Here is a 25,677-nt window from a genome sequence, read left to right on the forward strand (position 1 = left end):
TGATACTGTTCGAATTAATAGAACAACTAATGTTTTTGAAAAGGGGAATTACTTGTGGTCCACTGAACTTTTTAAAGTGGCAAAAATCCTATACACTAAACCCATAACTTATCTCCTGCGTGATACCAAAGATGAAGAGATTCTCGGTGGCTTTTATGACTATGAATTGCAAAAAGTTAAAAATGCTAGTGAAATCTATCAAATTGAAAAGATATTAAAGACACCTACTCGCAGGGGTAAGAAACAGTTACTTGTTCGGTGGCTAGGATACAACTCTGATTTTAATTCTTGGATTGGTGTTGAAGATATTGACAATGCCCAATGATTTCTATGTAACTTTCATGTCCAATGATTCCGATCCTCTCTACAATGACTTGAATACGACAAGTGATTTTTGGACAAAACTCTTCCCCGCCGTCAAATTTGACGGTGCAAATTAAGTGGTTCTTGTCGACTGTATTCTCAAAAATACCTATGACATCCTGAGAAAGGATCGTAAATATGAAATAAAAATTAGACCCTATCGATTGGCCGCCATGACCAGGTGATCAATGAACAAATTTAAAACATCTAATCTAGTGGATTATCCATATGTTGAATTACCCTACAAGGAATACAATAACATGAATGATTTGTGTCGTACTATCAATAAAAAAATTTCATGCTCGTAAAAAAGGTAGCTTTTCATTTCAATTATTCAACGGAACGAGGGCAGGATTTACATTAGCTCACCTATTGACAATGAAAGAATTATTCTCAATGATAATTTAAGGGACGTTCTTGGCTTTAAACACAATATAATCAATGGTAGAAAATGTGCAGTGGAAATGACCAATGTTCATTTTTGCTGACTACCCACCTGCCTTCTCCACGGACACTTGTATATTTCTCTACGCTTCATTTGTGGAAACATTTCGCGTCGGTAATTCAAATATTCTCCTTCTACGAGTTCTTAAACGAAAAAACAGTCAAAAGCCGATTCACTATCAAAATGTAGGGACTCTTTAGTGCGATCCCGTACATACTTCCTATTTGGAACTCAGTCAGGTAACAATCAGAACCAACTTGGGGGATTCAATAGCAATTTCAAAAGGCTTAGCAGTGATTACATGTCATTTTCGACCCATTGTCAACGACAACGACGGTACATTCACCTAAAAAATTAACAATAGAAGAATTCCATTTGTTTGTCCCGATATCGATTGTTATCTCGGTGCTTTGAGTCCACGTCAAATAGACAATGTATTAGACTACTACAAGTGGCATACTACAATGTCTGGCTATGGTCTTGGTAGCTGGTTTGCTAGGCTATTTCGTTCTGCACTACCCCTTGCCAGAAAATATCTTGTGCCTGCTGCATCAAATTTTGCTGCCTCAACACTACAGGACTGGGGGTCGGGCAAGAATTTCATGGAGAGTGTTAAGGACAATATTAGATCTTCAGCAAGAGCCGTTGGTGAGCAATTAAAATCTCGACAAAATGGGGAGGGATTGAAAAGGATGCGTTCGCATCATTCACTCATCAGTCTCCACCCAGGCAGGAAGCACAGGACATCTACCCGGAAATTGGGAAATGAAACACAGAGGATTAATAAGCAGCAGCAGCCGAAGAAAAAGAAAAAGATTGAGATATCAAAGAAGGATTTCTTCTCCTAATATTCCTTTTCTCCCCCGTAAGGTCTTATATTCATCGGTCAGTTAATAATTGAATATATTCAACGCTGAAAATGTTGATGTCAGTGTCAAGTATGGCTACTATGAACAATTTCACCCCCAACAATCCCTCTAGGAAAATATACACTTTCAAATATTTTCCAATGAAGAGTATTTCATTGATTTGTCATCAAAATTTATTGATTTAAATGTTGTGGTGAAGAAAAAATCAGATAATACAACTCCAAATGCCGGCGATGGTCTCTCCTATGAAAACTGTATTCTACAAAACCTATTTAAACAGATTAATGTATTTATTAATGGAACAATGGTGAGCATTAACAATAATTTATCAAACTATGTAAGCTACCTACAATTTATTATGATGACGCCAAAGGCGTACAAAGAGATGAGAGGACAATCATTGGTCTATCAATATCGAACAGTTGTTGATACTGACGGTAAGTTGACCACTGCAGTCACCCAGGAGTATCATCTAGTTGGAAAATTAAATCATGAGATATTCAATATATCCCAATGGCTACCCACCAATGTCAAGGTTGACATAAAGTTACAGCTGGCCCCATCAAATTTCATTTTGAGAAAAACACTTCCTGCAGCACCCGATGCAAATGTCATTATCACATCGGCAATTCTCCATGTCCGAAAACAACAAGTTATGGTCTCTGTTGCATTGGCAGTGGAAAAGCTAAGAGCCAATGGTAACAACATTAAACTTCTTGTCCCCCATACAATGACCAATCAACGTCACATTACTGCTGGCTCTTGTAGTTAAAACGATTTATCGTTTATATATGGAGAAGTTCATTCATACCTTGTTTTGACCTTTGCGAAAAATTTTCGCGCTAACGCATCCGGGCTATACTCTCCCCATGATTTTAATTTTTTCGGTGTATCTAGTAACGTGCGCAAAGGGACTGGTATTTTGTTATACACTTTATCGTTTGACAAAAAATCCTATAGAACTCTGTACGAGTTGACAATGCAGTCCCTAGATCATGACTCTCAACTATTTGAAAGTGGAATAACCGATTCAATATGTTCAAAAAATCATGGAGCTAATGTTTTGGACTTGTCAGGCACACGGGAAATGAGCATAGCACGAACATGGAATGTAGGCTAAGAGTATATATTAGCCAATACTCTGGCTGAGAGTACCATGTTAATATCACTAAGTCAATTTGAAACATATTGGGAAATCACACCCGACGGCAGCGTTCTACTAGACTTAGCACCATGAACACAAACAAAATAATCAATGTATTTAGTATAGATCCATACATGTCCCAGTACAAGTCCTATTGCAGACCCTCGGACTTCATTGATAAAATTCCAAATGTTAACAATACCCATATCATTGTTAATAGCAGTACATCGACTTTGAATATCGGTAATTGGCTATGCATCTTTCAAACAGCGAAGAATATTGAATTTTTTGATTCTTTTTGCCTATCGTATAAATTCTACGCTCCACACATCAGCAACTTTATTGAAAGCAGGGAGAAAAGCATCATTCAAAATCAACAAAGAGTACAGGATTTAACTACTATGATATGTTGCTTTCATGCGACACTCTTATTCATGCTCCGATGTCGTGGCTCAACCTACTAGAATTTTATTGACATCTACGTTGACTTCTTTCGATTGAACAACTTTCTAGTGGAGAAAATACTTACAAGTGTATTTAATATTGATTCTAGTGCCCTAAGAATAAAATGTTCTAAGGATGTATGTGAAATTGTTTATTAATAAAAAAAAATTTATATACACGATAAAACGACTTTTCTACTCTTTAGATTTCATCCACTACTAGGTATTTGTCGACAACAACTAGTGCAGGTAGATTATCTGAATTCACATTTGTACTGATCCTGATGTACTGCAATGTCAGGGTCACATTTTCTACAGTAGAGTTTGACTTCACTCTTGTCATATCTCTTTGTATAGTCAATGATACTAGTCGCATTCATTCTATAGAATTCACATGTTTCAATTTGCCTATTTGAAGCAATTTCACAAACAGTGTCCTCAAGTGTCGAATCACATTCCGTCACAGCCAAATAAAAATCAGTGGGCTTATAATCATAACAACCAGTGTCTTCACAACAATGACGTAGAAACCATATTCTCTTGTTGTTCCAACAGTTGAATCGTTGACCCGGTTCCTCCTCCCATAAAAATCTAACACCACGACGATACCAGTCTCGTAGCAATAAACTAAAATCACGGTTAGGATTCTTTCCAATCATACCGGGATATGTACTCTCCCACTGCTTCCATTTATCATAATGACAATTGGAACATAGGTGGCCCCTAGGAAGAGAGTCACACACCTCTTCAAGACAGGGTAAACCACAACCAAACACTAAAAGTATTCCAACTCTTGCATTTCAGCGAAAGAAATTCAAAATGAACTTTGAAAAATCAAGAAAATGTAACTGTGACAAGGTAAACCACAACCAAACACTACTGAAATATTCCAACTCTTGCATTTCAAAGAAATAAATTCAAAATTAATTTTGAAAAATCAATAAAATGTGACAGTTACACTGAAGTATTCCAAATCTTGCATTTCATCGAAAGAAATTCAAAAAGATCGTTGAAAAATCATCAAAATTTAAATGTTACAAGTTAAAACACTAACAAACACTAATTAATTATTAATAATCTTTCATTTCTTCTATATACATTCTATTTGAAAATGGATATTACTAGAAAATGATTCGGTGCATCTTTAAAAATAAACAAAACACTCCTCAAAAATTCCAACTCTTGCATTTCAGCGAATTAAATTCAAAATGTACATTTAAAAATCAATAAAATGAAACTGTGACAAGGTAAACCACAACCAAACACTACTGAAATATTCCAACTCTTGCATTTCAACGAAAGAAATTCAAAATGAACTTTGAAAAATCAAGAGAATGTAACTTTGACATGGTAAACCACAACAAAACACTACTGAAATTAAAAATGAACTTTGAAAAATCAAGAAAATGTAACTGTGACAAGGTAAACCACAACCAAACACTACTGAAATATTCCAACTCTTGCATTTCAAAGAAATAAAATAAAAATTAACTTTTAAAAAATCAAGAAAATGTAACTGTGACAAGGTAAACCACAACCAAACACTACTGAAATATTCCAACTCTTGCTTTTCAATGAAAGAAATTCAAAATGAATTTTGAAAAATCAAGAAAATGTAACTGTGACAAGGTAAATCACAACCAAACACTACTGAAATATTCCAACTCTTGCATTTCAGCGAAAGAAATTCAAAATGAACTTTGAAAAAAACAGAAAATTGAAACTTTGACAAGGAAAACAAAAACAAAAAACAACTGAAATATTCAAAATCTTCCATTTCAACGAATGAATTTCTACATTAAATTTTAAAAATCAAGAAATTGTAACTGTTACAAGGTAAACCACAACTAAACACTACTGAAATATTCCAACTCTTGCATTTCAACGAAAGAAATTTCAAAATGAACTTTGAAAAATCAAGAAAATGTAACTGTGACAAGGTAAACCACAACCAAACACTACTGAAATATTCCAACTCTTGCATTTCAACGAAAGAAATTCAAAATGAACTTTGAAAAATCAAGAAAATTTAACTGTGACTATGTAAAACAAAAACAAACAAAACTGAAATATAAAAACACAATAAAAACCAAGAAATAAAAACAAAATTAACAATGAAAAATCAATAAAAGGTAAATGTGACAAGGTAAACCACAACCAAACACTACTGAAATATTCCAACTCTTGCATTTCAACGAAAGAAATTCAAAATGAACTTTGAAAAATCAAGAAAATGTAACTGTGACAAGGTAAACCACAACCAAACACTACTGAAATATTCCAACTCTTGCATTTCAGCGAAAGAAATTCAAAATGAACTTTGAAAAATCCAGAAAATGTAACTGTGACAAGGTAAACCACAACCAAACACTACTGAAATATTCCAACTCTTGCATTTCAACGAAAGAAATTCAAAATGAACTTTTGATTTCTTGCATTTCAACGATAGAAATTCAAAATGAACTTTTAAAAATCAAGAAAATGTAATTGTGACAAGGTAACCCACAACCAAACACTACTGAAATATTCCAACTCTTACATTTCAGCGAAAGAAATTCAAAATGAACTTTGAAAAATCAAGAAAATGTAACTGTGACAAGGTAAACCACAACCAAACACTACTGAAATATTCCAACTCTTGCATTTTAACGAAAGAAATTCAAAATGAACTTTGAAAAATCAAGAAAATGTAACTTTGACAAGGTAAAACTGAGTCTCTCAATCCCCGTAAAGCTCTTTTAAAAGTTACAAAAACTACTTATTTAACACAAAAAATTACGTTTTTAATGACCACCAAGTAAAGAAAAACCACACGGAATCAGGCAACTGAGTCTCTCAAACCCCTTAAAGCTCTTTTAAAAGATACAAAAACTACTTATTTAACACAAAAATTTCGTTTTTAGTGACCATCAAGTAAAGAAAAACCACACGGAATCCGGCAACTGAGTCTCTCAATCCCCTTAACGCTCTTTTAAAAGATACAAAAACTACTTATTTAACACAAATATTTCGTTTTTAATGACCACCAAGTAAAGGAAAACCACACGGAATCCGTCAACTGAGTCTCTCAATCCCCGTAAAGGTCTTTCAAAAGATACAAAAACTACTTATTTAACACAAAAATTTCGTTTTTAATGACCATCAAGTAAAGAAAAACCAAACGGAATCCGGCAACTGAGTCTCTCAATCCCCGTAAAGCTCTTTTAAAAGATACAAAAACTACTTATTTAAAACAATTATTTCGTTTTTAATGACCACCAAGTAAAGGAAAACCACACGGAATTAGGCAACTGAGTCTCTCAAACCCTGTAAAGCTCTTTTAAAAGATACAAAAACTACTTATTTAACACATACAAAAACTACTTATTTAACACAAATATTTCGTTTTTAATGACCGTCAAGTAAAGAAAAACCACACGGAATCCGGCAACTGAGTCTCTCAATCCCCGTAAAGCTCTTTTAAAAGATACAAAAACTACTTATTTAACACAAAAATTTCGTTTTTAATGACCACCAAGTAAAGGAAAACCACACGGAATTAGGCAACTGAGTCTCTCGAACCCTGTAAAGCTCTTTTAAAAGATACAAAAACTACTTATTTAACACAAAAATTTCGTTTTTAATGACCATCAAGTAAAGAAAAAACACACGGAATCACGCAACTGAGTCTCTCAATACCCGTAAAGCTATTTTAAAAGATACAAAAACTACTTAATTAACACAAAAATTTCGTTTTTAATGACCAGCAAGTAAAGAAAAAGCACACGGAATTAGGCAACTGAGTCTCTCAAACCCTGTAAAGCTCTTTTAAAAGATACAAAAAATGACCACCAAGTAAACAAAAATCACAGGGAATCCGGCAATAGAGTCTCTCAACCCCCGTAAAGCTCTTTTAAAAGATACAAAAACTACTTATTTAACACAAAAATTTCGTTTTTAATGACCATCAAGTAAAGAAAAATCACACGGAATTAGGCAACTGAGTCTCTCAAACCCGTTAAAGCTCTTTTAAAAGATAAAAAAACTACTTATTTAACACAAAAATTTCGTTTTTAATGACCATCAAGTAAAGAAAAATCACACGGAATTAGGCAACTGAGTCTCTCAAACCCTGTAAAGCTCTTTTAAAAGATACAAAAACTACTTATTTAACACAAAAATTTCGTTTTTAATGACCATCAAGTAAAGGAAAACCACACGGAATTAGGCAACTGAGTCTCTCAAACCCCTTAAAGATCTTTTAATAGATACAAAAACTAATAATTTAACAAAAAAATTTCGTTTTTAATTACCATCAAGTAAACAAAAATCACACGGAATCAGGCAACTGAGTCTCTCAAACCTCTCAAAGCTCTTTTAAAATATATAAAAACTACTTATTTAAAACAAAAATTACTTATTTAATGACCATCAAGTAAAGAAAAATCACACGGAATTAGGCAACTGAGTCTCTCAAACCCTGTAAAGCTCTTTTAAAAGATACAACAAATGACCACCAAGAAAAGAAAAATCAAAATTAATCAGGCACATGAGACTCACAAACCCATAAACTCTCTTTTAAAAGAAACAAAAACTACGTATTTACCACAAAAAATTAGTTTTTAATGACCATCAAGTAAAGAAATATCACACGGAATTAGGCAACTGAGTCTCTCAAACCCTGTAAAGCTCTTTTAAAAGATACAAAAACTACTTATTTAACACAAAAATTTCGTTTTTAATGACCATCAAGTAAAGAAAAATCACACGGAATTAGGCAACTGAGTCTCTCAAAACCTGTAAAGCTATTTTAAAAGATACAAAAACTACTTATTTAACACAAAAATTTAGTTTTTAATGACCATCAAGTAAAGGAAAACCACACGGAATTAGGCAACTGAGTCTCTCAAACCCCTTAAAGCTCTTTTAAAAGATACAAAAACTACTTATTTAACACAAAAATTTCGTTTTTAATGATCATCAAGTAAAGAAAAATCACACGGAATTAGGCAACTGAGTCTCTCAAACCTATCAAAGCTCTTTTAAAAGATATAAAAACTACTTATTTAAAACAAATAATTCTTTTTTAATGACAATCAAGTAAAGAAAAATAACACGGAATTAGGCAACTGAGTCTCTCAAACCCATAAAAGCTATTTTAAAATAAAAAAAATCTAAAAATTAAAAAAATAAATAAAATAAATAAAATAACACGTGAATTAATATAAACGAAAGCAAATAACTGAGTTATTTTTACGTCACAATGTTTCAACTTAAAATCATTCTAATTATAGCATCCCATTTCTCATACTTTAATTACCTGTTACGCTTTCTTAACCATCGGAAGTTTAACCAACGTAAATTAAGTTATAGACAATACTGGTTTAATCTCTTGGCAAAGGTGTAATGACTTGTTTACCTACCAGAAAAACCTGTTTGGTACGGGGGCCACAGCAAATTCATTAGAAGGACTATACTTGTGTAAATATATAGCCCAAATTTGTTTCTAAAGAAACGAAGAAACTAACGAAAAAACCGGTTTGTTTTCGAGTTTTATGCATCGTAAACTTGAGTGAGTGGCGTATAATACACAAGTACAGGAATTTTTCACGGAGAGAGAGACGGATTTCCCGGTATTATTTAAAAACGATCAGAAATTTATTAATTAAAAGAGGTTTTTTCAACTGAAAGTAAGGAGCAACATCAAAACGAGCAGAAATTATTACGTGTATGAAATGAGTTGGCCCTTCCACACGACCTTGCTCTTTACACTAAAGTTTTGAATTTTTGTCCTAATTCTTTAAGAACGATTCCTGAAACACAATGGTCGTTTAATAACAACAATAAGCTTTGTTTAAAAATTAAAAAAAACTTTAGCGTAATGAGCCAGGCCTTAAGGAGGAGGCAACCCCTTTCATATATGTAATAATTTCTGTTCGTTTTAAAGTTTGAGGTTGCTTCTTACTCTCAGTTGAAAAACTTGTTATTTTTTAATTTAATTACTTACAGATAGAATTTATTAATAAAAAAAATACGGAACAAGTTTTTTAAAGAAAAGTAAAGAGCCTCATTAAACCGAAAATGAGCAGAAATAAAGTAAAATAATCTTCAAAATAAAAATTATGGACTCTAATAGAAATAAAAACAATTCTAATAGAAATAAAATATTTTTTATATGAAAAAGACTATGTTGATAAAAAATGAACAGAAATTAATTAAAAAACTTTTTCTACAAAACAAGTTTGTCAAAAAATAGTAAAGAGCCTCATTAAGCCAAAAATAAGTATAAATAAATTCAAACAATTCTCCAAGCGTAAAACTACCACAAATCACCATCAATAATTGAATTAAACCAAAAACGAACGGAAACCATAGGCAAGCGCAATAGCGCTGCCTAAGTAAAGAACGATGCTGGCTCAATCTATTATTATTTTTTTTTTATCCTTTAGACCAGGACACTTCGTATCAAAGGAGTTGTCGTAGAAACTTCGAAAAGGGCTCATTCGATTGCGAATTGGAAGGGCTTGTGCCCTTTTTAATAGCCGAATGTGATTGGAAGGCAACTAACACCCCTTCCACGCCCACGATTTCCCAAACACATCCAATCAAAATTTTGAGATAGCCATTTTGTTCAACGCAATTTAAAGATCTGGAAATTATGTCTTTGAGGAGGACACTCCCCCCACAGCCCTCAGGGCAAGGATTGTAAGTTATGGGGGCATGGGGAATATTGGGTTTTTATAGAAGAGGTTGTCGTAGAAGCTACGAAAAGGGCTCATTCGATTGGAAATCGACAGGGCTAGTGACCTTTTTCATAGTAGAAAGTGATTGGAGGGTAACTATTCCGCCTCTCACGCCCACCATTTCCCCAAACACATCCAATCAAAATTTTGAGATAGCTATTTATTCAACGTAGTTGAAAGTTCTGGAAATTAGATCTTTGAGGATGACAACTCCTCACAGCCCTCAGGGTAAGGGTTGTAAGTTGTGCCCTTGGGACATATAAGTTTCTATAGAAAGGGCTGTCGTAGAAACTTCAAATAGAACTCATTCGATTGGACGTTGAAAGGGTTAGTGCCCTTTTTAGTAATCGAAAATAATTGGAGGGTAGAAAACCCCCCTCTCATACCCACCATTTCCCCAAACACATTCAATCAAAATTTTGAGATAGCCATTTTATTCAACGCAATTGAAAGATCTGGAAATTATGTCTTTGAGGAGGACACTCCTCCAACAGCCCTCAGAGCAAGGGTTGTAAGTTATGCCCTGGGGGTATATAGGGTTTTTATAGAAGGGGTTGTCGTAGAAACTTCAAAAAGGGCTCATTCGATTGGAAATCAAAAGGGCTAGTGACCTTTTTCATAGCAGAAAGTGATTGGAGGGTAACTATCCCCCCCTCTCACGCCCACAATTTCTCCAAACACATCCAATCAAAATTTTGAGATAGCTATTTTTTCAACGTAGTTGAAAGTTCTGGAAATTTGATCTTTGAGGATGACAACTCCTCACAGCCCTCAGGGTAAGGGTTTTAAGTTGTGCCCTGGGGACATATAAGTTTTTATAGAAAGGGCTGTCGTAGAAACTTCAAATAGAACTCATTCGATTGGAAATTGAAAGGGCTAGTGCACTTTTTAATAGTAGAAAGTGATTGGAGGGCAACTAACCCCCCTCTCATACCCACCATTTCCCCAAACACATTCAATCAAAATTTTGAGATAGCCATTTTTTCAACGTAGTTGAAGATCCGGAAATCTTTGAGGATGACAAACACCCCACAGTCCTCATGGCAAAGGTTGTAAGTTATACCCTGGGGGCATATAAGGTTTCTATAGCAAGCGTTGTCGTAGAAACTTCGAAAAGATCTCATTTAGTTGGGAATTCAGAGGGCTAGTGCTCTTATTAATAGTCAAAAGCGGTCGGAGGCGAATGCCCTCACCCCACGCCCATAATTTCCCCAAACACTACCGATCAAGATTTTGATATAGCCATTTTGTTAATTGTAGTTGAAGGGTCTGGAAATTATGTCTTTGAGTATGAACCCCCCCCCCCAACAGCACTCAGGGCTAAGGTTGTAAGTTTTGCCGAGGGGCATACAAAGCTATTATAGAAAGCGTTGTCGTTGAAAGCGTTGTCTTAAAAACTTCAAAACAGACTCATTCGATTGGAATTTAAGAGGGCTATTGCCCTTTTTAATAGTCCAATGTAATTGCAGGGAGAATCAAACCCCCACGCCCATAATTATCCCAAAAAAATCTACGATCAACATTTTGATATGGGCATTGTATTCAGCGTAGTTGGAAGGTCTTGAAATTATGTGTTTCAACCCTTCCCCCATAGCCCTTAGAACAAGGATCGTAAATTATGCCCTTGAGGCTTATGAGTTTTTATAGAAAATTTTGTCGAAAAGTTTCAAAAAGGGGCTCATTCGATTGGAAATTAAAAGGGCTAGTGCCCTTTTTATTAGTCGAAAGTGATTGAAGGGCAAATCACCCCCCCCCCCCTTCCATCATTTCCCCAAACACTTCCAATCAAAATTTTTGAGATAGCTATTTTGTTCAACGTATTTGAAAGGTCTGGAAATTATTTCTTTGAGGATAACAAATCCCCCTGCCCTTAGGGCAAGGGTTGCAAGTTATGCCCTGGGGGCATATAATGTTTTTATAGAAAGCATGGTCATATAAACTTCGGAGGGGGCTCATTGGATTGGTAATCAGACACTCCAGTGCTCTTTTTAAGAGTCAAAGTGATCGGAGGAAAGCTATCCCCCCTCCACAAACGCACATCATATTGTCCCGAAATGTATCTAATAGAAATTTTGAGAAAAAAATTCTTACAAATGTTTTTATTTTTATAACTTTAAGAAATCAAAAATTAATTAGTATTTTAAGGAATAAATATGTACACATGCATATTAAACAGACAATGCTATATTGTTTTCAGTAAATTCATTTGAATTTTTTTCAGTAAAGTTCAGGTTATATTCTGGCTTTTAGAAAGCATAGGGGTTTAGAACTTACTCATATTAATTTCTGCTCGCTTTGAGTTTGACTCTGTTATTTATTTTAATTTCTGTTTGTTTTGGGTTTCATATATTTATCGATGCTGATTTGTGGTAATTTCACGCTTGGTAGATTATTTGATTCTATTTTTGTTCATTTTTGGTTTAATGGACTTCTTTACTTTTTTTTGAAAAACATTTTGTGTGGAAAAAGTTTGTTTTAATTAATTACAATAAATAACCGTCATTGATGATAAATAATCGTCAATTGTTGTCGTGAAAAGAGCTCCATTAAATCAAAAATTAGCAGAAATAAAGTCAAATAATCTTCCAAGCATAAAAATACCAGAGTAAAAAATGTACGAGCGAGGGTGACACCCCCATTCAGTATACTAGAAAATAATTTACACTCTACTGAAAAATACAACAAACGAATGTGGATTGACAGTTTAATATGCATATACTGATGTTTATTCCTTAAAGTCTGAATAAATTTTGATTTTTTTTTAAGTTACAGAGTGAAAATATTTATAATGTATTGTGTTTTTAGTAAAGCTAAAATTATTTTCTGGTCTTCAGAAGGCAAGGGGGGGGGGGGTATCAGCCCTACTCATACTAAGCTCTGCTCGTTTTGAGTTTGGCTCGGTTATATATTGTAATTTCTGTTCGTTTTGGGTTTCATTTATTTATTGATGGTGATGTGTGGCATTTTCACGCTTGGAAGATTTTTGACTTTATTTCTGCTAGTTTTTGGTCTAATGGAGCTCTATACTTTTCTCTGATAAGCTTATTTTGTGGAAAAGTTTTTTATTAAATAGATTAATTTTTCCTATAAGAATCCACAGTTTGGCTTGCTATTTGTACGTTAAGGATAAAGTTTCAATAGTTTTTAACAACATACACCCTTTAGAATATCTAGACTCAGATAGAATTGTTTGATTTAGTTTTACGCATCCTCAAGTTTACCTGAAAAATGAAACTTAATACCGCTCCCAAAAAAAATTATGTATGCTCTTTGACAAACTGGGTACATTTACACTCTTTTTATTTAGTTAAATTTTAAGAGTAGAAGTAGTGATGGTAGTAGCCCTGAAATTACAAATTAATACCCTCTGTTGTTCTTGGAATATTGCTGAGATGTATTTTTGGCAGTCAGCATACGCACAGTGCCTTTTGAGTTTTGTTTTAAAGCATAATGGGTACATTGCACAACTTGGTTGACCCAATATTCATAGAGACATAGTTACTGGAGCCTTTAACTATGCTGAACAGAATGGCTATATTAAAACTTTTATTGTATGTGTTTTGAAAATTAAAGGGCATGGGAAAAGGGCTTTTTGCCCTTCAATCATTTTTTACTCTTGAAAAGGGCACTAGCAATTTTAATTTCTAATCAGATTAGGCTAGGTCCTTTAAAAGTTTCTATGATATTACTATCTATTATAGCACTAAGCTACCTATGATATTGCTTATATATTCTTTTGAGAATATGCGTGCATATAGATTTTTCGTTTAATTTAAACTCCCCTAAACGTTCCCTAAAAGTCTCAGCTTTATAAATTTAGCATCATTAGTTACAGGAATCGAAGTAGCATCATAAATAGTATACACATAGTGCCTTCTGGCTAGTTCACAATCCACCGCAACCTACCATAAAAAGTCCAACTTAATATTGTAATCCGTTCTTGTGATATTGCTGTCACTATTTTGAAAATTTAGATGCTCATAGTTCGTTTCGATTTTGTTAAACATCCGCCTAAATATTTCTTGATAGCTTCACCTTAATACCCTTAGCTTGCGTAGTAGCAGTAGTTGTACTCGTAGTAGTAGCATTAGTAGCAGCATGCGCATAGAACCTTTGGTTTTCTTCAGCATCCCTCTCAACAGTCGCTGAAAGTTTCAGCTTAATACCATAAACCATTCTTGAAGTATTGTTGATACGTCCTCTTGACAATCTGTTTGCACATAGTGTGGTTCGATTTAGGTTAATACTAGTTGAATATTCCCACAATTTTTTTCCTTAGTACCCTTAGCTTTAGTAGCAGTAGTAGTAGTAGTAGTAATGATAGTAGCAGGAGGGAAGTAGTAATAGTAGTGGTATGAGAAGAAGCAGTAGAATTAGGATTAATTTATTGTCTTTTTGTAAGTTAAACAGCCCCCACAACCATCCCTGTAACTTTCAACTTAGCACAGCAAACCGTTCCTAAGAGATTGCTTATACGCCCTTTTGACAAAATGATTACAGACGGCATGTTGTGATTTAGTTCATGTTTCGTCCTCAATATTCCCTAAAATTTCACCTTCATACCCTTAGGCATAGTTGTAATAGTAGTCACAGTAGTAGTATTAGTACTATTAGTACTAGCAGTAGTATTAACAGAAATAACACTAGTACTAGTAGCAGCAGTAGTATTAAAATATTTCCTTTTTGTCAGTTGAACATTCCCCTCATCAAGTCCTAGAAGTTTCTACTTAATACAATTAGCTGTTGCTATGATGTTGCCGATATGCCCTTTTGATAACCTTTATATTCATTTACTTCCTGAAATTATCATCAAAATACTCTTAGCACTACAAGTGGTTGTAATAGGAGTAGTAGTAATATTAGTAGTAGCAGTGGTAGGAGCAGTATTAGTAGTAAAAGTAGCAGTGGTAGTAGTATTAGTAGTTGCGTACACATTTTTCCTTTTGGCCAGTTGATCTTCCTCTTTAAGCGTTCTCTGGAAGTTTCAACTTAATGCCCAAATTCATTCTTGAAATACGCCCTTTTGGCAATCTGAATTCACGCTGTGTTTTGATTTGGTTCAAATTTCTCGTCTATATTTTCTCAAATTTTTACCTTCATACACTTAGCCTTAATAGTACCAGTGTCAAAGTAGTAGTGGTAGTAGTAGGAAAAGCAGCAGTGGTACTAGTGTTGTCAGTAGCAGCAGTATTAATAGCACTTATAGCATGTATCTGTTGCCTTTTCGTGAGTTGAACAGCCCCCTCTTAATATCCTGGAGGTTTCATATTTATACGGGAAGCCATTCCAAAAATATTACTGATGCGCCCTTTTGACACCATTTTCATCTTAATACTCCTAGACTTACAAGTAGCTGTGATTAAAGTAGTAGCTGGAGTAGATTAGTACCAGCAGGAGCAGTAGTGGTAGCAGAAAAAGCAGCAGTGCTAGTAGCATTAGTAGTAACATGCAAATGTTACCTTCCGGAGAATTGATCTTCTCCTTTAAGAATTCGCTGAAAGTTCCTTCTTAATATTCAAATCCATTTTTGAGATACGTTCTTTCTACAATCTGCATGCAACGAACGTGTTTTGATTTGTTCAAATTTTCTCTATACTCTGTCAAATTTTCACCTTAGTATGCTCAACCTAAATAGTACTAGTATCATAGTAGAAGTAGCAGTAGTAGGAGAAGTAGTAGCAGTAATAGTGTTGCATTAGTAGTAGTAGTAGCATTAGTAGCAGCGGTATTAATAGCAGTAGTGGCCTGTACATTTTGCCTTTTGGTCAGTTGAATATTCCCCTCAAGATGCCCCAGAAGTTTCATCCCAATATGGTAAACCGTCCCAAAAATATTGCTGATACACCCTTTTGACAATTTTTATGCACATAGTACGTTTTGCTTTAGTTCAACTTTCCCCTCAACATTTCCCCATCCAAGAATAGACCTATTTCATAGCTTTAGGACCCTTTTACTTGGGAATGTGTGGATCATTCCTGCCATCAGGTTTCTCAAATTTTGATCCGTCCTCAGGGGGGTTGAAAAAAAAGGGCTGACTTCGAACTTCCATTCAAATGAGCTCCTCTCTAGTTTCTACTACCATCTCTTTGATACTAATTGGCTGGGAACATTAAAAATACTGTTTATACCGTTGTTTGAGTGGTCAACGATACCACGTTGATTATGATTTTGGAAAGTACAGTGTTGTCCAAGAACTAAAAATTTTAGATCCTCTTTATTCTCTGCATTACTTTTAATCCTGACTAAAACAGTCCTCATGGGCATTCACTGAACTACCCTGCCAATATAAATCCATATTTTGTGTGTTTGCCATGCTTTTTCTTTTCTTAGGATTTGATTATATAGTTTGGAAAATAAATAAACCGAAAGATTGCAATTACCATACCTTACATCTTAGTTTTTCTTGTGCCACTAGAGGTACCCAAGGCATCCAGAAAGAGCCACCAATCATCCTCATACGTACTGCTTCCCAAATGTCTTCCCAATGGGGTTAGCCCATTGTCTGGATCTGTTTCAAATCCCGTTAAGAAAAAAAAAAAAGAACACTCCCGTTAAGATGCCAATAAGCGTATATTCAGTCTTCCTCTTCTTTGGCTCCTACTCCAGTATCAATCTGCGACGTTTTATTTTTACCATATTGGTCACATGTAATTTCATCCAAATAATGGTAATTAATACAAAAAATAGCTAACAAACAAACTTTCAAATGGGGATAAATCCATTTATTTAGACAGTGGAAAACCAGGCACAAAAGTCCAGGTATTTTGATCATATATACAGCGACCGTCTTCAGTAGAAATACTAAAGTAATAAAATTGAATAGCATATTTATATACAACAAAATAAAAAAATTTTTGGGTCATTCACAAAATAATGAACTTACAGATTATTCACTAGATTATTTTCAGATAGAGTTCATTGACAAAGTTCATTCAAACTTCCTGATGTAAATTTTCTTCTTTGATCATGCCCAAATGTAAAAATGAATTCTCTCTGAAAATAATCTAGTGAATAATCCGGAAGTTCATAATTTTGTGAATGACCCGAAAATTTATTTATTGTGTTGTTTATAAATATACTAGTTTCAATTTTATTATTTTAGTATTTCTACTGAAGACGGTTCCTGTATATGTGATCAAAATATCTGGACTTGTGTACCTGTTTTTCCACTGTCTAAATAAATGGATTTATCCCCATTTGAAATTTTTTTTTGTCTTAGAACGGCAGTGTGGTCTAAAAATACAACACCTAATTTAAAGGTGTTAGGTCGAAAAAAATAGCTACACATAAGAGCCATAAAAAAAAACTCAAGAGTACTGGCGTACCCATTGTAATCCATGGTTGCAGAGAGTGGTAAAAAATGTGTAGCTTTTTGCACTAGGCCTTCATTATCTTTAGATTAAACTAGAATTTTAAAATTTGAAGTCTATTTGAGCCTTTAACCTTTTGGCTTCTGATTCGGAGATCTAATTTTGACAGATATTCATTTCACCCATAAACTAGTTTCGTTACTGACTCCATACATCAGCTAACAAATGCTCTCAATTTGCTGCAGAAAAAGGGAGGTAAAATTGGCCTTAAAATAAACTGATAAATGATAATGATAATGGCAGTTCAGCCGAAAAGCCCACTTACGTCCCCAGATTCCATTACAGTCTTAAGAACCCATGTTCAAATTGTCACAAACTCACCTGTCTCGGCTCTGTCGATTTGAATGATAGCTTCGTGGAAGCAGGGTTGGGTAGCTAGACTTCAAAAGCTCCTTCTGTTTTCAGAGAAATTGATACCGTTTGTAAAAAGCCTAATAATCCTAGGCACACTAAGATGAACATGTAAAACTCATCGGTGAGCCTATTCCTGATCCACATGGCTGAAATATATTCCCTTCTATCCACCAATAGTATGATACTATTGATAGACGCTCGTCACGAGTATGATAGATAGTATGATAGACGCACGTCAGGCGTACTAACTCTGTTGAATCAGGAAGCTTCAAAAGGGCTATTTTATGAGCAACAAAAGGCTTCTTGTCCTTATTCGCCAAGCACCATTTTCAACTTAAATTACTCAGAAAACCCTCAGACAAGTTTGTGCACTTCTTCTGGATGCCACCCAGCAGATCCTGCTCGAATTCTCTACGAGTCCAACCCCGTATCGCATGTTTGGTCGCATCCCAGGAGCAGACCTCGGACCAGGTGGAAGTAGCAGTTACTCAAAACGGCTGGCATTGCCATTGATAAGACTCCTCTCATAGCAGTAGATTAGTCCGTTTGGAAGATAAAGTTTATAGTGCTACGCCACTCACCATGTGGTAGAGGTCTTGTAAGTCAAGTCAGTGAACACCTGTAAGCATATTTGAAACATCAGTATTCTTATATTTTCTGCTTTTAAAGGGTCTTAAGAAACTTATGCCTATTAAGGCAAATTCAAAGAAATTAACCCTCAAAATAAAAATGTTCAAAAAAGATTTTATCATCACAATTCCTACGCAGTTTTTTCTTTAAGACAGGCGTAATTAGCGTCGGAGCTACAAAATTTATTGAATACCTTATTAATACTTACGGAGTAAAAGGCTTAGTATTCTAATTTAAACACAACTTTCATACTCAGATACTTGTTAAGAAAACATAAAGAAAGATATTAAAGCTTATAGTCAAAGCTTTTAATTCTTAAATGTGAAAGAGTCACGGAGAAACAAAAGGAAAATTAACTCATAAATTCTCATACAAATGGTGTGATGTTTAGGTAATAAATTGCAAATGTTTTCAAGAAAAAAGGGAACCAATTAATCCTATTTAGTTTTTACTAATGGTTTATAAAAACTAATTATGTACAGTTTATAATAAAGGATTATTTTTAATATTTAATTAACTCTAAACTCTTCATATGGCTTTTTTGCAGATGCTTTGGCAGTGACAATGTGAAGTTGTATCAGCATTTAGATAAAGCAGAAGTAAATGAAAGAAGTATACCCACAACGGCTCTCTGTGGAAATCGGAGAGATATTAAAACTAAACATTTTAGTAAAGACCAATTTCTTATACTTGAACTTTCCGTTTTGACTTCGTTGAAGTCAGATTACGCACAGGCTGCAAGAGCGAGAAATCCCTTAGAAAGGGTAAGTAAGAATTATTTTAATTTATTTTATTTATAACTAATCCAATCATTTATTACCAAAACAGACCCATCCACTAGACCTATCAGATATTATTTTTGCAAGACAAAAAAAAAAAAAAAAAAAAAAAATAAACACGATAAAATTGTACACCCAACCATTTGGTCATTTATTATTTATTGCCAAGCTGAAAATATATATGCTTCTCCTCCTAACATAGAAGCCCTGTACAATATCAAACAGTTCGTGGTAACGAACTGTAATTAAGGAGCGGCACGGCTCAATAGTAACCAAAACTATTGAAAACAGAATTTTGATATCAATAGATATATCAAAAGAATTGGCTTACTATGCTGATTCCAAATATATAAGATTTGCTAAGTTTAGTGTTACCCATCAAAAGCTACGAGCCTGAGAAAATTTGCCTGATTTTCGGAGAACAGGGAAAACATCCCCTAAAAGTCAAGAAACCTCAATCGAAATCACACCAGCAGATTTGCGGTATCCAAAAATCCTATTGTAGAAGTTTCAAGCTTTCATTTGCAAAAATGTGGAATTTTGTACTTTTGCCAGAAGAAAGATCATGGATGAGTGTTCATTTGTTCATTTTTTTTCCCAGGGGTGATCAGATCGAATCAATGATTCTAGAATTTCGGCAAAGGGCTCATTCGAACAGAAATTAAAAATTTCTAGTGCTTTTTTAAGTGACCAAACAATTGAAGGGTAACTAGCTTTCCTTTCATCCCCCCTTTCAAACAGTTATGGTAACGAACTGTAAGTAAGGAGCGACCCGGCTCAATGGTAACCGAAAGTCTAAAAAACGGAATTTTGATACCAATAGATACACTCAAAAGAATCAGATTTTAATGCTGATTTCAAATATATAAGTTCATCAAGTTTAGTCTTACCCACCAAAAGTTACGCGGTTGAGAAAATTTGGCTAATTTTCGAAAAAAGGGGAAAAGACCCCCTAAAAGTTATACAACCTCAATGAAAATCATATCATTATATTCAGCGTATCAGAGAACCCTACTGTAGAAGTTTCAAGCCCCTATCTAAAAAAATGTGGAATTTTGCATTTTTTGCCAGAAGAAAGATCACGGATGCGTGTTTATTTGTTGTTTTTTTTTCTTTTCCCCAGGGGTGATCGTATCGACCCAGTGGTCCTAGAATATCGTAAGAGGGCTCATTGGAATGGAAATTAAAAGTTCTAATAGCCTTTTTAAGTGACCAAAAAAAATGGAGGGCAACTAGGCCCCCTGCCACGCTCATTTTTTTTTGACAAAGTCACCCGATCAAAATTTTGAGATAGCCATTTTGTTCAGCATGGTCGAAAATATGATAATTATGTCTTTTAAGATGACTTAGTCCCCCGAAGTCCCCGGGGCGAGGGCTGAAAGTTATGAACTTTGCCCAATGTTAACAAATAGTATTGGTTATTGGGAAGTATACAGACGTTTTCAGGGGGGATCTTTTCTGTTAGGTGGGGAGGGGGGGGGGCTATATGGGAGGATCTTTCCATGAAGGAATTTTTCAGGGGGGAAGGGACATTGCTATGAAGGGGCTGCAGGATTTCCCATCATTATTAAAGAAAAAGATCAGAAATTAAATAAATAAAAAAAGGTTTTCAACTGAAAGTAAGGAGCAACATCAAAACTTATAACGAACAGAAAATATTACGTATATGATTAGGTTCACCCCCTAGTCAACACCTCGCTCTTTAAGCCAAAGATTCTTTAGTACTTTCATAAGAGCTATTTATTCTAATTAACGGCCTTTGTTATTAAGTGGTCATTTTTCAAGAATAGGGACAAAATTCAAACTTTACCTTAAAGAACAAGGTTTTTACTAAGGACAAACCCTCTAATATACGTAATACAAATCAACGAATGTAGAAGTTTGTTATGTAAGTTAATTAGTAATTTACATATATTTATTACTAATAAAAATGTTCGTAAATAAAATTAAACAAGTTTCGAGAAAGCCATTTAACCAAATAAAAGTAAAATTAATACGCAAATTTTGTTTTAATTATTCGTGTGCGGTGAGCCAAAATCAAAACCTGCGTTAATTCAAAAATATTCAAAAATTAAATAAAAAGCAAGTTTTTTTTAACTGAAAGTAAGGAACGATGTTAAAACTCAAAACGAACGGAAATTATTCCGTATATGAAAGGAGCTGTCCCCTCCTCAACGCCTCGCTCTTTACGCTAAATTTTGACTTTCTCACAACTCTTATTTTTTTTTAAACAATAAAAAACTTCAGTTCAAAGAGCGAGGCGTTGAGGAGGGGACAGCCCCTTTCATATAAGGAATAATTTCTGTTCGTTTTAAGTTTTAACGTCCTTCCTTACTTTCAGTTTAAAAAAACTTATTTTTTTTATTTAATTTCCTCAAAAACTCCAGAGTTTTAAGATAGTTGTTTTGTTAAGAATAGTTGAAAAGTTCAGTAACTATGCTTTTGGGGATAACTTGACCCCCCCCCCCCCACACCGCTATTATCCCTGGGGAAAGGTCTTGGGAAGTATACATACATTTTAGGGGGGGGGGGGGGTGATTTTCTTCCAGGAAGATCTTCTAAAGAGATAATTTTTCCTTGGGAAGGGAAGTTTCTGGAGAGTGAACTTTCCGGGAGAAATTTCCCACTTGGAGAATTCGCCAGAATCCCTATACGACCTCTATTCATTTGTCTTACTTTCTCTTTGCCGACTCAATTTTACATGTATGGATGTTAAGGATAATTGTCCGGAAAAGTTTTTTTTACCAGGTTGCAATTGTCTAGAATATCTTTCTGTAGGGGGAGGGGACTCTGTGGGCGGAAATCGCAGAGATATTACAACTGAACATATTAGCAAAGGCCAGTATCTTATACTTGGGCTTTCCGTTTTAAATTCTTTGAAATCAGATTATACACAGGCTGCAAGAGCGAGAAATTCATTGGGAAGTGTACGTATAGCAATTTTTTTATTTGCTTAATTTATTATCAATCCATGCATTTATTACCAAAATAAACTTATTCACTTGACTTATCAAATTTTATTTCTGCAAGAAAAAGAAAATTAATAAATTTTTAAACCCCACCAGTTGATAATTTATTATTTATTACCAAGCTGAAAATATATATACTTTTCCCCCTAACACAGTATATCTCTACATAATATTTAAATAAAAAAAACAAGTTTTTTTTTAGCTAAAAGTAAGGAACGACGTTAAAACTTAAAACGAACAGAAATTATTCCGTATATGAAAGGGGCTGTGCCCTCCTCAACACCTCGCTCTTTACGCTAAAGTTTTTTATTGCTTAAAAAAATAGAGTTGTGAGAAAGTCAAACTTTAGCGTAAAGAGCGAGGCGTTGATGAGGAGACAGCTCCTTTTATATACGGAATAATTTCTGTTCGTTTTAAGTTTTAACGTCGTTCCTTACTTTCAGTTAAAAAAACTTTTTTTTTATTTAATTTTTGAACGTTTTTGAATTAATGCAGGTTTTGATTTTGGCTCACCATACATGAATAATAAAAAAAAAAATTGAGTATTAATTTTACGTTTATTTGGTTAAATGGCTTTCTCGAAACCTGTTTAATTTTATTTATGAACGTTTTTATTAGTAATAAATATACGTAACTTACGAATTAACTTAAGTAACGAACTTCTATATTCATATATTTTTAATACGTATATTAGAGGGTTCGCCCCCTAGTCAATACCTCGCTCTTTACGCTAAAGTTCGAATTTTGTTCCAAATCTTTAAAAATGACCCATCAATCACAAAGGCCGTTAATCATAGGCAGCGCGCTATCGCTGCCTAAGTAAAGAACGATGTGGGCACAATGTATTTTTTTTTTGGGGTTTTTTCTCCATACCCGGGCACTTCGTATCGAAGGAGTTCTCGTAGAAACTTCGGAAAGGGCTCATTTGATTGGAAATTGGAGTGGTTAGTGCACTTTTTAATAGTCGAAAGTGATTGGAAGGCAACTGGCCCCCCCCACGCCCGTCATTCCTCCAAACACATCCACTCAAAATTCTGAGATAGCCATTTTGTTCAGCGTAGTTGATTTCCAGATGGAAAATATCTTTTTGAGGAGGACACTCCCCAACAACCCTCAGAGCAAGGGTTTTAAGTTATGCCCTGAGGGCATATAAGATCAATGTTGACAATGTACAGTTTATTATTTTTCTTTTTTCTAAAGCAGGGCACTTCATATAGAAAGGGTCGTCGTCGAGACTTCAAAAGGAGCTCATTCGATTGGAAATCGAGAGTTCTAGTGCCCTTTTTAGCGGTCAAAAGTGATTGGAGGGTAACTAGCCCCCCCTCACGCCCATGATTCCCCCAAACACATCTCATCGAAATTTTGTGATAGCCATTTTTTTCAGCGCAGTTGATTTCCAGATAGAAAATGTATTTTTGAGGAGGACACTCCCCCACAACCCTCAGGGCAAGGGTTTTAAGTTATGCCCTGAGGGCAAATAAGATCAATGTTAACAATGTACAGTTTATTATTTTTCTTTTTTCTAAAGCAGGGCACTTCATATAGAATGGGTCGTCGTAGAGACTTCAAAAGGGGCTCATTCGGTTAGAAATCGAGAGTTCTCGTGCCCTTTTTAATAGTCGAAAGTGATTGGGGGGCAAATAGCCCCCCCCCCTCCGCCTCACGCTAATCATTCCCCCAAACATATCCAATCGAAATTTTGAGATAGCCAATTTGTTCAGCGTAGTTGATTTCCACATAGAAAATATGTTTTTGAGGAGGACACTCCCCCCCAACCCTCAGGACAAAGGTTTTAAGTTACGTCCTGAGGGCATATACAGTTTTTTATAGAAGGCGTTGTCGTAGAAACTTCAAAACAGGCTCATTCGATTGGAAATTCAAGAGGCTAGTGCCCGTTTTAGAAGTCGAAAGGGGTTGGAGGGCAACTAGCCCCCCCCCACGCCCATAATTCCCCCAAACACATCCAATCAAAATTTTGATAGCCATTTTGTTCAGCGTAGTTGATTTCCAGATATAAAATATGTTTTTTAGGAGGACACTCCCCAACAACCCTCAGGGCAAGGGTTTTAAGTTATGCCCTGGGGGCATATAAGGATTTATAAGAACGCGTTGTCGTAGAAACTTCGAAACAGGCTCATTCAATTGGAAATTCAAAGAGCTAGTTCCCTTCTTAATACTAGAAATTAATTGGAGGGGGAACTAGCCCACGCCAATCATTCCCCCAAACACATCCAATCAAAATTTTACGATAGCCATTTTGTTCAGCGTAGTTTATTTCCAGATAGAAAATATGTTTTTGAGGAGGACACTCCCCCACAACCCCCTGGGCAAGGGTTTTAATTTATGCCCTGGGGGCATATAAAGTTTTTATTGAAGGCGTTGTCGTAGAAACTTCAAACAGGCTCATTCGATTGGAAATTCAAAGGGCTAGTGCCCTTTTTAATAGTCGAAGGTGATTAGAGAGCAACTAGCTCCCCCCCCCACGCCCATCATTCCCCCAAACACATCCAATTAAAATTTTGAGATAGCTATTTTGTTCAGCGTAGTTGATTTCAAGACAAAAAATGTGTTTTCGAGGAGGACACTTCCCCAAAACCCTCAGGGCAAGGGTTTTAAGTTATGCCCTGGGGGCATATAAGGTTTTTATAGAAGGCGTTGTCGTAGGAACTTCAAAAAAGGCTCTTTTGATTGAATTTCAAAGGGCTAGTGCTCTTTTTAATAGTCCAAAGGCATTGGAGGGCAAATAGCCCCCCCCCCTAACGTCCATCTTTCCCCCAAACACATCCCATCAAAATTGTGAGATGGCCATTCTGTTCAACGTAGTTGATTTCCAGATAGAAAATAGGCTTTTGAGGAGGACACTCCCCCACAACCCTCAGGGCAAGGGTTTTAAGTTATGCCCTGAAGGCATATAAGGCTTTTATAGAAGGCGTTGTCGTAGAAAATTAAAAACAGGCTCATTCGATTGGAAATTCAAGAGGCTAGTGCCCTTTTTTAGAAGTCGAAACGGATTGGATCGCTCTTTACACCAAAGTTCGAATTTTGTTCCAATTCTGTAAGAATGACCCCTGAATCACAAAGGTCGTCTAATTAGAATAGACAGCCCTTTTAAAAGTACTAAAAAAAAACTTTAGAGTAAAGAGCGAGGTGTTGACTAGGGGGAGAACCCCCTCATATACATAATTATTTCTGTTTGTTTTAAGTTTTAATGTTGCTCCTTACTTTCAGTTGACAAAACTGAAATTATTTAAATAATGCTGGGATAACTGCACCCCTTCATAGAAATGTCCCTTCCCCCATGAAAACATCCTCCATGGAAATATCCTCCCACGTAACCCATTCCTCCAAGCCCCCCACAGAAAAAAAAATCCCTTCTGAAAACGTCTGTATACTTCCCAATAACCATGCTATATGTAAACAGTGGGCATAACTTGCAGCCCTTCCCCCGGACACTGTAGTGGATTAAATAATCCTCAAAGACATAATTATTAGATTTTCGACTATGCTGAACAAAATGGATATCCCAAAATTTTTACCGGGTGACTTTGGGAAAAATGAGTGTGGGAGGGGGCCTAGTTTCCCTCCAATT

General features: G+C 35.1%; 1 protein-coding gene across 1 annotated transcript in view; it reads left to right on the forward strand.

The window, feature by feature from the left end:
• Sol1 (CUB domain-containing protein Sol1) overlaps window positions 1–25,677 on the forward strand; it is a 988,790-nt gene that overhangs the window by 414,536 nt on the left and 548,577 nt on the right. The window contains exon 4 of the mRNA XM_089107833.1: window positions 18,888–19,104. Within this exon, the coding sequence (XP_088963959.1) occupies window positions 18,888–19,104 (217 nt within the window). The remainder of the gene's footprint in view (window positions 1–18,887; window positions 19,105–25,677) is intronic.

This window comes from Artemia sp. Qi Xiang Cuo, chromosome 2 (genome assembly GCF_049724085.1).
Source record: "Artemia sp. Qi Xiang Cuo chromosome 2, ASM4972408v1, whole genome shotgun sequence".
In the NCBI taxonomy this organism is placed as follows: Eukaryota; Metazoa; Arthropoda; class Branchiopoda; order Anostraca; family Artemiidae; genus Artemia; species Artemia sp. Qi Xiang Cuo.